Raw genomic sequence first — 12,708 nt, 5'->3', positions numbered from 1 at the left:
CTTTCTGATGTTGTTGAAAATGAAATAAAAAAATTACATAATCACGATATGTCTTTAAATGATAATTTGGAAGCAAACCAATCAAAATACTGGAAGCCAATGAGTGAAGTTTCAGAAGATTGTCGTGATTTGGAGAATCTGAATAAAGAAAAAGAATACCAAGAAAAGATGAAATATTATCAATGGATTTCGAATAACTCTTCAGCAAAGCACATCTTAAATAAAAAGTTATCTGAAAGATTAACTTTTTTTAATTGTGATGTAAGGCAAATATTACCAAAAACTGCAAATATTGGTCCAAATACAAGTAATATTCAATATTACTTTGTTGAGGAAAAGGTTAGATTATTTACTGGATTGAATTTTGACCATGATGGTCTAAGCGAAGGAATAATTCCACTTTGGGGAACTGCATTTAGTAATGGATTAGTAAGAAAATATAATAATAATAAGGTTCCAAATATTCCAGTACCAAATAGAATTTCATTTTATGGATTTGTTGCGAGAATTGGTCCAAATTTATGTGATGAACATAATATTGATATAAGTTTTTGGGATACTTATAGATTCGAAGGAAACTCACAATGGATTCCTATTAAAAATAATAATAAGTATAACATATCTGAAATGAGCAAAATTTTCCATATTTTAACATTGGATTTGAATTCTGAAGAATTTTTAAAGCTTTCTGATTGGAAGAAGGAGATAAACTCAAAAATAATTAAGCAAGGAAGAGCTAATTCGGTTGTAGTTTTCTTTGATCTTTGGATTGATGATGGAAATGTGCTTACAACAAGCCCATTATTTGTTGATAATACTGAAAGGATTAACTCATTTAATTATTTGGAAGAAAATACTCCAACAACAACTTCTTCATCAAATTCTGTGAATTCTGCTATAAATGAGTTATCTGAAAACACCATACCAATGGAAAGTATTCAAAATGATCTTAATAAAAAGATTTGTTATCATAAAACAACATTTTGGAAGCCAGTATTACATATGATACCACAAAAAATGTTTGAAATTCAAGATAGTATTGAATTTGAGTTTAGAGTCGAGGATAATTTTACCAAATTAAAATTTAAAATAAATGCGATAAATTCAAATAATGGCGAAAATACTCCTTCTACAATCACTTCTGATGATGCAGAAAATAGTCCTTCAATTCTTCCTCCATTGGGAGATATTTCATATTTACAGCTTAGAGAAAGATATAATTCAATTGTTAAAGAAATCAGTCCAACAATTTATTCGAATAATTCAGTTATTTCTGTTCAAGCTTTTAATGCATCTCTAAGTATTGCTCTCAATCCAAGTCATTACCAAGGTGAAAATGCAATTCTTGAGGATGATATTCCATATGATATTGATTCTTTGAATTGGCTTTGTCAGTCATTTTTATTATAATTTCTAAATTCTGAGTGCGATCTTTAGCTTTGTTTCAAATTTAAATATAATTAGACATTATTGATATATTTGTAAATTAGAAATGTTATTCAACTTTATTTCCATTTTGTCTTTTTTTATATATTAAAAATATATATAGTAAACAGTATGCACATTTTTTTTTTGCTTTCATTTGCGATAATTGCATGTAATTACGCCACTCACTCATTCAATACCGGCCTTCCACATGAATATTTTTTTAAAAATTTGCTCACATGCATGCATTTAATTACGTGGAAGCAGATAACAATAATCTAGTTAATTTCCAACCAAGAATTAAATTTTCTAGAAACAAAAAAATAAAAAATTACAATTTCTGTTCTATTTTAGAATATTTCCTATCTTTGAATATATGAATAAAAATGGAAGTTATTTGAAAATATCATTAGAAAAATACCAATAATGAGTTGAAATTCTGAGAATCTATCAAGAAAACAAATTAATTTCTACAACTTTGAATAGAAATTCAAAGTTTTGCTTAAAATTACAATAACAATAACTAGTTATAATATCCCATCTATATTCTAAATATAAAGATAAATATTCGAGGAAGAAGAAAAAAGAATAGGAAATTAAATTTATATTTATTTTACCGTAATATATTTAAATCATAAATACGTAAGTAATATGCGGTAAAAAGGCGCGAACTCTATTAAATGTGGGAATATAAGAACTTTATCAAAAAAAAAAAAGAATAACAAGAATAGGATAAGAAAAACAAAGTAAATAAAAAAGGGTAATTCATGCAACTCTAGTAAAAGATTAAGACATTTTCTCATTAAATTTCCGAGTGAAGTGATACTAGCAACTATTAATACTAAGGCTCACAGCTAAAGTAAGAAAAGAAAGGAATTTGTGGGGTGGCAAAGATAAGCATAGAGAAATAATAAATAAAATAAACAAAGGCCATAATTATAGGTATAACATTTTTATCATTCTATCTTTATTACCTATTCATTTTTTTAATTGCTTTTGGATAAATTATTAAGGTGGCAAATTTTGGTAAATTAATGGATTTAATAATAGGTGAATGATGGATTGGACGAGTGTTATTGAGAGAGACTTGCGTCGACTCTCTGAATTATCAAAGGGAGATATAACAAGTATATTGGGATTTTTACATCATGATGCCTGTGATGGAAAGTTGTACAGATTAGTAAGAAGTTCATTTCCATTTAATTTGTCATCAGGACCTCCAAATTGGGGTTTATGCAGGCCAAGCGAGGTCCCTTCAACTATTTCATTGAGCTTATCTTATGTTTATCGTAATGCAGTAGAGGCAGCTAATGCAAAACTGCCAATAAAGTGGACAGAAGAGCATGTGGAGTTATATTTGGAAGCAACCATAGTAAGTTGTTGGAGTTCTCTGTCGGAGAATGAGAGTGAGAACTCAGATCCAGATCTTGGAGAGCTGGAAATAGGTACAGATTTATTAAATGAGATTTCCTTACAACCAGTTGGTCAGAAAGATTCAAGAATATGGGGCTTGTGGGCAGTTTTGGACTTTCTTAACAACTCCAGAAAACAAAGTGAGACTTTTTCGAATGGTAGTTTAATATATAATGCAGCTAAGGAAGGAATGAAAAGGATTGAGCAAGGAAGATTCTATAAGTCTGAACCTGAAGCTTTATTAACGGCTGTTACTACACAATTTACATCGATTATGCAAAAAAGTAAATCAGGAGGGTCTATTAAGTCACCTAGAGACATAAATTTGGAACAAATTGTAACATTGACTCAGAATCAAAATATAGGTCATAATCATCATCATCAAAATAGTGGAAACTCTTCTTCTGGAGTAGAAACAACATCAACTATTGAGGATTCATCATCCAGTAGTAGTACTTCAGCTAAACCGGTTGAATCTCACCGCGCTGCAATAAGATATGTTCCATCGAAGAGGTTAGGAGGGAGGGCACATGTATTTTCTTTAAGTTCTACAACATCCTCAACAATGGCGACTACACCAGCTGTAAATAAGATCAACGATTCTACTCAATATGGTGGTTATTCGTCTTCTAATATTGGCAACTCTCAGTTGAATGTTACTGGCTCGAATGATAATATATATGGTTCAATGAATTGCGATCCAAAAACGCCAATACCTATTAGAAGGCAAAGGGTTGATGAACCTCATATAAAGTTAAATGATAACACAAATTCAATGCGTGATCATATGAATATTGATAGTAATAATATTAACCAGCAAGTAAACAGACAAAGAGAGTATGGAAGAAGGATCGGTTTTAACATTGAAGAAAGTGGTAAGAATATAATAAATAGTAATACTAGCAGTAACATTAATACTAATAATACTAATATTAATGGTGGTAATTGCACTAACGTTAATAATTCAGCTGTCAGAATGGATACGGACAATGAAGTTTATATGACTAATGGTGCAGAAAAAAATGATTTGAGCCAAAATCCATTTGTTTGTAAATATTCATTAGAGCCTGCTGTGAAATACCCAGGATATAAGTTGGAAGTGAATGGAAAGTATTATGAAATTATATCATCCATACAAAAAGGTGGATCTTCTCAGGTTTACAAAGTAAAAGAGTCAAAAACGGGAGAACTATATGCTCTTAAATGCGTTCGAGTATTTACAAAAAACCACGATCACAGTAATGCTCACAAAGACCAAGAAGAGAAGAACTCGGAAAAAGATTTATGTCCTCCAAGTGGAGGTAGATCCAGGAAAAGTATTCGCAAGAGTATTGTTAATAAAAATGATAATGGGGTCTATGAAGAAGAAGATGACGAGGATGAGGACGATGATAACGAAGAGCAGCAGTTACTATTAATGTTTACAGAGGAAGTGAATCTGCTAAAGAAGCTTAGAGGTTGTCCTCATGTAATACAACTTATAGATTCGGAAATTGCACTCAGTTGTGGTGCGATTGACATAATTATGGAGTTGGGAGTCAAGGACTTAAATGGAATCTTGCAAGGAAGCACTCCATTACCCAGTATAAGTGTATTAAGATCTATTTGGACAGAAATGGTACTTGCACTAAAGAATGTACATGATTTAAGAATAGTTCATGGAGATATAAAGCCAGCAAACTTTGTTTTTGTAGAAAAGAAAGGAATTGGAATGTCTAACATGAGAGATAGTTTGGTAAATCTTGATATTGAGAATGTTTATCACCCAAATAGTGGTTCATCTGTTGCTCCTTCAGAGCTTTTAGGTGATAATTCTTCATCGTCTTCAAATAGTACTAGTAATAGTACAAGTATAGAAAAGTCCAAATTGCATAATAAAACTGTCAAGATTATAGATTTTGGTATTTCTAGACCTATTGCTGATGATACAACGCATATATTTAGAGACAAGGCCGTTGGATCTTTACCATTTATGGCTCCAGAGACTGTTCGTCCAGTAACAATACCAGAAAGTAAATTTGCTGCTGCTGCAGTTGCTTCAAAGTTAAGGATGCCACATCAAGTCATGTCTAGAACTGCAGATATTTGGTCTTTAGGTGCCATATTGTATAGAATAACTTACAAAAGGCATTTATTCCAACAACCAATATCAAATACAAGTAAAAGTTCATCTAGTACAACTGCTGGAGGCAAAAAAGGTGGATCATCTGGAAAGTCGAATATAGCTCCTCATGAAATATTGATGTTTTTACAGAATGACCAGAGCAAGATTTCATTTCCAAGAGAAATGGGAATCGCATTTTCAGAGAAAACTGAGAATGAATCATTGTGGTTTGATGCATTAAGGCATTTATTAAAATGGACACTGCAATGGGATCCATCAAATAGGCCTAACGTGAATCAGCTTTTAACACATCCTTTTATAGATACTTGCATAGTTTCAAGATATGTAATGCAACAAATACCAAAGAGTATATCAAATAAGCATCCATCAATATCTGATGATTATTTGATATCTAATTTGAAACATAACACTCAAACTGATGAGGATAGAGCAGCTTTACTGGAGTTATTGTTTAAATCTACAATACCAATAAGTGGCTTATATAACTCAAAACCAAAGAATATATATCTTTCATCAATGAGGTGGAACATTGTGACAAATGGAAATTTCCTCTTTTATAGCTTATTTGAGGCACTAAAGGTGAACTTAAATGTTGATCAAAATCAGTCATCTCAGCAACAAGGATCTTGTGATCAAAGCATGATAAATAATTTGGCAATATCACAGTATATTTCACTAGTAAAGGAAGTTTCAATCCCATCACCACCTTCTGTAAATACATTGAATACCACATACAGAAAAGGAGATATTTAGTATAGCACATATATTTTTATATATTGATCATTTAATAATTAGGTAACGAGTAATGTAATAAATTAACTCAAAAAGAGGAAGAGGAGAATAAAAAAGAGTACTGATCGTGTTTTTTATTAAAGAAGTAACATTTTCTTTTGGGAGATTTTGGTAAATCATTAAATAAGTTTAAATGTTATTATCTTTACTATAAAATATCATTAAAATATTTGTTTGGTTATTGGCTCTTATTCAATATCAACAAGAAAAAAAAGCCATTTGGGTAAATAGAGAAAAGTCAAGAAGTCGAATTCTCATTCTTCCCAATAATTTATTTTGATTTGGAATAGCATGCGATTGTCATTAAAAGTGAAAGATGAAAGAAGGAATANAACCATCATCTCTACGTTCTTGGTCCATCTCTAAGACATAAAGAATCTCTTGCTCATTTTGTTCAAGCCTATCTTCCTGGGTTTGATGAATATATTCGAAATTTGTTGAATGGCTACCTGAAATGCTCATATCGAGTATCATAGATTCATTATCTTGATCATCATCATCGTCAAAGCTATCTAAACCACTGGAATAAGCATTTTGGTCTATTTCATTGATCATACTCCAATCAGAACAGGAATTTGAAGACATTTGAGTTATATTATTGGAGAAAAAAGATTGATTTATGTTGGTAGTCTCTTGAACATCTTCCAATGGAATACGAGTTTCTTGGAGTTGTTTTTTTATAAAATCAAGATATAATAGTTCCAGCTCACTCTTTAGATTGATTTTTCTATTCAAAGTTTCATAAATAAGAGATCTTTTAATCTCATATTCTTTAACGAGAGAATCTAACTCAGAAACTGATTGTAATGAAAAGCAAGCATTATTTGAAGATGAAAATGCTGAGATTTTTGAGTATAAAGTGGAAAGAATACGATCAATTTCTTCTAATAATTCTTGTCCTTGTTGGCATTCATTCCAAACTTTAGATATACTTTCTTGGATACCTTCTATTGAAAGATCAAGGGTTGGAAATGCTTCTTTATTAATGTAATCGTTTTCCCTTTCTCTTCTTTTTGGATCATTATAGAAATCACAGAGTTCTGCATTGTTACCTTTAATATTAGTAATCATGATGGAATGAGCAGAATTATCTTATTTACTAATATTTGTTAAAGTAGATATTAATGATTATTTAGAACAATAATTTTCAGACTAGAACAGATATTAACAATTTCATGTTTTGTTATCATCTTTTTCTCTTATCTAATCATATAATTTATTTAATGACTTTTTCTCTCTAATTTGAGTTCTCAAAAAGTGAGTTATCTTATCAAAATAGGCCTATTCCTAGACTTTACTGCAAAAGATACTGCATGCATTCATGCATGCATGTTTGTAGATATTTAAAATGTGGGATGAAGAAAAATCAATTAATTATTTTATATAAATAATCTCTTTTGGGGGAAAAAAGTATTTCTGTTTTATTATTTAATTCTTATTTTATTTTGTAAGATCAATACTTTATTATAATTATTATTCCTTTATTAATTTATGGCAACATGCAATATTGGCGCCATACTTTTAATTGTTTTAATAAATAATAGCAGTTTTTTTTTCTTTTTCATTGTATGATATTATTAAATTAAAAAATATAAATTTTGTATTTAAAACTAGTTTATTTATTTTAAATATTCTACTGCTATTACTATTAAAAATATTTATCACTTTATTATAAATACTTTTTTTTATTCAATCCCTTCTTTGTCAAACCACTTATAAAACAGTATTTAGAAAAAATATAAACTTTGGGCGGTAAAATCAAGATAATTTATTTCAAATATTAATGATGTCAGAAATGAATTTGAAATAAAGAAGAAATAATTATTAATAATAATAATTCTACTACTCTTATAACTTCTCTCAAATTAGTTTAAATAACTTTTCTTTTTTTTATATGAATTGGATTCAACTATATGATTATTATTACGATTCAACAAATTTTTCTTTTATCAAATGACTATCATAATATATCAAACCAATCACAAATAATAGAACTCATTTATATTCATTTTTACTACCTAAGTTTTGAAACTTGACATATACTAGGAATAATAATAATATTTATTAACAAAATTTATTTTTTTTTCTTATTCAATAATATTTATATTCACACTTTTGTGGGGAAATAGCTATGGTACCTTTAAATACTTTCAATTGCAAACAAGCTCAAGTAAAATATTGAGTATGAAAAAAAAAGAAACAAAAGGTGTTTTTCTTAATAATTACTTAGTTAATAATCTTATGTAGAAAAAAAAGTTTTTTTTTACACGTGGAAAATGTAATATATTCAGTACCGGTGTTTGGCGGGAACGATGCACAGTGCATTTGAAAATCAAAGCGGGGGAGTAAAGATATATATTTAATTATAGAAAAAAAAATTAAGAGAAAGAAAAGAATAGTGAAAAGACGAGTTTTTTATTGCTTAAGAAATTCTTAATTAAATAATTACAAAACCTAAATTAAAAAGTACAAGTACTTGAATAAAACGTGAAAATACAAATTACAAATAGAAGTTAGTATTGTGTGAAGATTTTCTTAATTAACTTCTCGATACTGATTTGTTTCTGGAACTTATTGTTGGTTTCATATATGAAGGTAATTTGCTATTAGGGCCAGAAATATCTTTTGCTTTTAGCGACGAAATACCTATATTTGAGCTTATTCCTGATTTTGGACTAGATCTAGAATTAGATTCTGGATCTGTTCTTGTCCTTGATCTTGATCTTGATCTTGATCTTGATCTTGATCTTGATCTTGATCTTGATCTTGATCTTGTTCTTGTTCTTGTTCTTGTTCTTGACCTTGTTCTTGATCTTGATCTTGTCCTTGTTATTGATCTTGAACTCGACCTTGATCTTGAGCTCAGAAGATCGGAAGTAGTATTCTGTTCAGTTGTACCTAAAGAACAATTTGAATGGTTTGTTGTTCCTGAACCTAACTCTCCCCTACCTGTGAGTCTTCCTATGCCACTTCCTCCTCTGCTTGAACCTCCTCTGCTTGAACCTCCTCTACCTGAACCTCCTCCTCTACCTGAGCTTCTCCCTCTTAATAAGCCTCCAATTGCTCCAACTGCTCCTAAGCCTAACCCTCCCCTGGCTAAGCCCCTTCCTCTACTTGAGCTTCCAGTTGTTCCTGAACCTAACCCTCCTCTACCCGAACCTTCAATTGTTCCAACTGTTCCTGAATTTAAACCTCCCCTGTCTGACCCTCTTCCTCTGCTTGAGCCTCCTCTACCTGAGCCTCCAATTGTTCCAAGTGCTCCTGAACTTAACCCTCCCCTGTATGAGCCTCTTCCTCTGTTTGAGCCTCCTCTACCTGAGCTTCCAATGGTTCCAACTGCTCCTGAACTTAAACCTCTCCTGTCTGAGCCTCTTCCTCTGCTTAAGCTTCCAGCTGTTCCTAAACCTAATCCTCCCCTACCTGTGAGTCTTCCCATGCTATTTCCTCCTGAGCTCGCTCCTCTTCCTCTACTTGAGCCTCCTATACCTGAGCCTCCAATTGTTCCAATTGCTCCTGAGCTCGCTCCTACTCTGCTTGAGCCTACTCTACCTGAGCCTACTCTGCCTGAGTCTCTTCCTCTTGAGCTCAATACATCTAAACCTGAACTCCCTAATGCAGCTTCTATTGAACTCGATCCTCCCAAACCTGAACCTTTTATTGTAAAATCCAGTATTCTCCTCGACCTGCTATCAAAGTCTCCAGTTGTACCAGAATCTGTTCCTCCCGTGCATGAAACTCGCTTTGGTGCCTTAACGCTTTCTTCTCCTGTATTCGTTTTTGAACCTGATAATTCCCTCTCTTTTCTTAAATTTCCCTCAACGCTTGGCTTTTCAATTGAGCCTCCTGAACTTTCAGAGTCGGAATCAGAGTCTGAATCCGAGTCAGTATCCGATTCAGATTCTGGAATGCTTGCTAAACACTTTTCCTTAACATTTTCAGTCTCTTGCTCCTCTTTTAAAAATGCCCTAGATTCTACTTTAATGCTAGAGCAAAAAACAGAGCTTTTACCAGAGAAAAATGCTGAGTGTAATACTCTCCTTACTCTTCCCGCTCCTCTTCCCATCGCAGTCCCTACTCCTGCTTCTCCTCCTCTTCCTCTTCCTCCTCCTCCTCCTCCTCTTCCTCCTCTTCCTCTTCCTCCTCCTCCTCCTCCTCTTGTTCCTCCTCCTTCTCCTCCTCCTAATCCTCCTGTTCCCGCTTCTCTACCTCCTGTTCCTCCTAATCCTCCTGATCCTGAACTTGGATCTGAATCCGAATTTGAGTCCGAATCTGAGTCAGAGTCTGAATCTGAATCCGAATCTGAATCTGAGCTTGTGTCCGAATCTGAATCAGAATCGGGGTCTGAATCTGAACCCGTCCTAGATTTTCCACCAAAGTAAGTAATCCTACTTGAACTTAAGCGTGATTCTGGCTCAGTGACCACTTTCTGTCCCAATTTAGATCCAAAATCACCACTTTGTAACTCAGAATTATAAAACCTATCATTTCTATCTAAATATTGAGAAAGGCTTAGTGTTTTAATATCTCTCCCTCTTGGTTTAAAATATGTTCCTTTTTTGAAAGTAACTCGTGGCTTAAAAGATAATAATTTCCTTTTCATCTCATTCAATATTGAAAAATCGCATATTTCTGAAAAAATCCTTTCATTTTCATTTCTCAAATTTGCCAAAAAAGAAATAAAACCAAAACTTGAAACAAAACTCTTAAATTCATTTAATTCAGTCTCCGGAATATTCACATCATTACCACAACTCCTATAATATCCTTTAAGAGTTGGAATTATTGTAATAAATGCTTCTTCAAATCTTGCTATTTTTAATAAATATCTGTTATTCTTTTTAATTTGTTTCCTAACCTTAGCTAGATTTTTTCTAATAATACTACAGCCAAGATATCTACTATGCTTCTTATTCATACATATTAAAGCCATTTCTTCCAAATGAGCCAAGCATTCATTGCTTATTAGAGAATATAATAGTGCTGGTCCCTGTATTGAAAGAATTTGACTTCGTAATTCCAATTCACGAATCAAACTTTCTAATGAATTGCAACTTATACTTACAGTCATAGATTCAATATTATTGACCTCATCATTAATGTCAATCAAATTCATTCTTTGGAATTCGCTCGTTATACTTTGATCATTTGTAGATGTACTAGTAACCAAATTATTTGTCGTTGATATAGGATTTGAACCAACGTTATTTTTCAAAGTTAAATGTAATAAAGAGTTTATAACCAAGCCTAATTTTTTGTCTTCTCTCGGAAAATACTCTATATTAATCATAAATACCACAATTATTTTTACTATTATATTTATTAGCTGCATCTTTTATTAATTTACTATATTTAATACAACATAAACGAGTTACTGTAAAACTAAGAAAATATCAAAGTAATAATAGGATCATTCCAACACATAAACAATCCACCAACCTCGAAAAATTATTATATAGAACCACCTAACATGAATAATTGTTATTTCTTGAATTATAGACGATATTCTTTTCTTAATGGCCTGAATTTGTTGGGCGGTAAAACTTCTTTGAATTGACTGGATTTAGTCATTTTTAATTATTTAATAGTTGAAATCAACCAGAATTTCTATATTTATATATATATATATATATATATTAAATAAATTATCCAAGTAAATAATCCTTCAAATTCTTGTTAATCAAGATGTTTACTTTGATGTGTGGCTATCAATAACTAAGTACATACTCATTTTTTATTTTAGTATGTAAATTATCAATAAATGAACAAATATATTGCATGCATTTTTATATATGCATGCAATATATTTGTATAATATTAATACGTGTCACTATTCCATATTTGTAATTTCTTTTTTTTTTTTATTGGTTAAAAACTTTTCATAGCTTATAAATAGAAATTAATTTAATCATTTTTTTTAATAGAAATACGAACTTGTAAGAATAAATCAACGATTTATATGTTCTGATGCATATATAGAAAAGAATTTTATTCGGACAAAACATCTCTTAAATTTATTATTTCATATTAGTTATTTTTTTTACCGCCGCCCCATACCAAAATACCTTATTCATTTTCTTTCTAATATTTATAATGTTATGTTGAAATCTAATAATTAACTTCTTAGAATAAAATTGCAAATTTAAATAATCAAACAGCAAATTCAATTATTATAGCACTTGATTGATTTCTTTTTTTTTTTAGTATTTTTAATAAGAAAAACATATACTGTTTAAAATTATCAATATTTTATTATTTTTCTTACATAAATACTAAATATCTTTTACATAATTATATTATCACTTCTATATTCAACATCATTCTCGCTTTTTTATTTTTTACAAAAGAATTCTTATTCAAATCCTTATTTAATTTTTATTTAAATTTATTTAATTAAATTCAATTGAGCGGTAAATACATGCAATCTGTCAATTACGACAATTTGACATTTATGCATGATTTGGCGCGAACCATATGAATTTTTTGTATAATTACTAAAGTAGAAGATAAAAAAAAAATAAATGAAAATAAAGGGGAAAAAACAAAAAGATAAATTAACCTTTTGATAAAGCTTTTCATTAAATTGATGGTAAGTTTTATGTTTTGAATCGTGTGGAAATTCAATTTAATAAATCTAGAAATAATATATAGTTTTCTTTTTTTTTGTTTTATTTAAACAAATAATTATATTCTTCTGTTTAACTTATAATTCTAAATATCTTAAATTCACCTAATAATTTTGATATCTAATGAATAACTATAAGATCAAATAAGTGTGATTTAAAAAAAATTATCACTATATTGACACTCACTCCCTCCCTCAGCAGACACACGCACAAAATAATTAACTAATAATATGTCTTTCAAACTTATATGCCCTGCCCCCAATAAAAACCATACTCCACCACCTTAGAAAGTATTGGTTCCTTTTTACCTATAACATACTTACTTACTCG

General features: G+C 30.5%; 4 protein-coding genes across 4 annotated transcripts; 2 read left to right on the top strand and 2 right to left on the bottom strand.

Moving 5' to 3' along the window:
- The first annotated feature begins 48 nt into the window (after positions 1 to 48).
- Positions 49 to 1,410, top strand: Chro.40424 (hypothetical protein). Its single annotated transcript, XM_661392.1, has 1 exon — positions 49 to 1,410. One exon carries the CDS (start codon positions 49 to 51, stop codon positions 1,408 to 1,410), a length of 1,362 nt encoding a protein of 453 aa, XP_666484.1.
- Positions 1,411 to 2,479: 1,069 nt separating this feature from the next.
- On the top strand, positions 2,480 to 5,716 carry Chro.40423 (serine/threonine protein kinase mph1). The annotated part of the gene is made up of 1 exon (XM_661391.1): positions 2,480 to 5,716. One exon carries the CDS (start codon positions 2,480 to 2,482, stop codon positions 5,714 to 5,716), a length of 3,237 nt encoding a protein of 1,078 aa, XP_666483.1.
- A 342-nt stretch (positions 5,717 to 6,058) lies between these two features.
- Positions 6,059 to 6,826, bottom strand: Chro.40422 (hypothetical protein). The annotated part of the gene is made up of 1 exon (XM_661390.1): positions 6,059 to 6,826. One exon carries the CDS (start codon positions 6,824 to 6,826, stop codon positions 6,059 to 6,061), a length of 768 nt encoding a protein of 255 aa, XP_666482.1.
- A 1,468-nt stretch (positions 6,827 to 8,294) lies between these two features.
- Chro.40421 (hypothetical protein) lies at positions 8,295 to 11,084 on the bottom strand. Its single annotated transcript, XM_661389.1, has 1 exon — positions 8,295 to 11,084. One exon carries the CDS (start codon positions 11,082 to 11,084, stop codon positions 8,295 to 8,297), a length of 2,790 nt encoding a protein of 929 aa, XP_666481.1.
- Positions 11,085 to 12,708: the final 1,624 nt, after the last annotated feature.

The sequence above is a fragment of the Cryptosporidium hominis genome, assembly GCF_000006425.1.
Source record: "Cryptosporidium hominis TU502 chromosome 4 CHRO014147, whole genome shotgun sequence".
NCBI lineage: Eukaryota > Apicomplexa > Conoidasida > Eucoccidiorida > Cryptosporidiidae > Cryptosporidium > Cryptosporidium hominis.
Note: the sequence above shows the minus strand (reverse complement) of the source record. Positions and strands in the feature narration are given on the sequence as shown.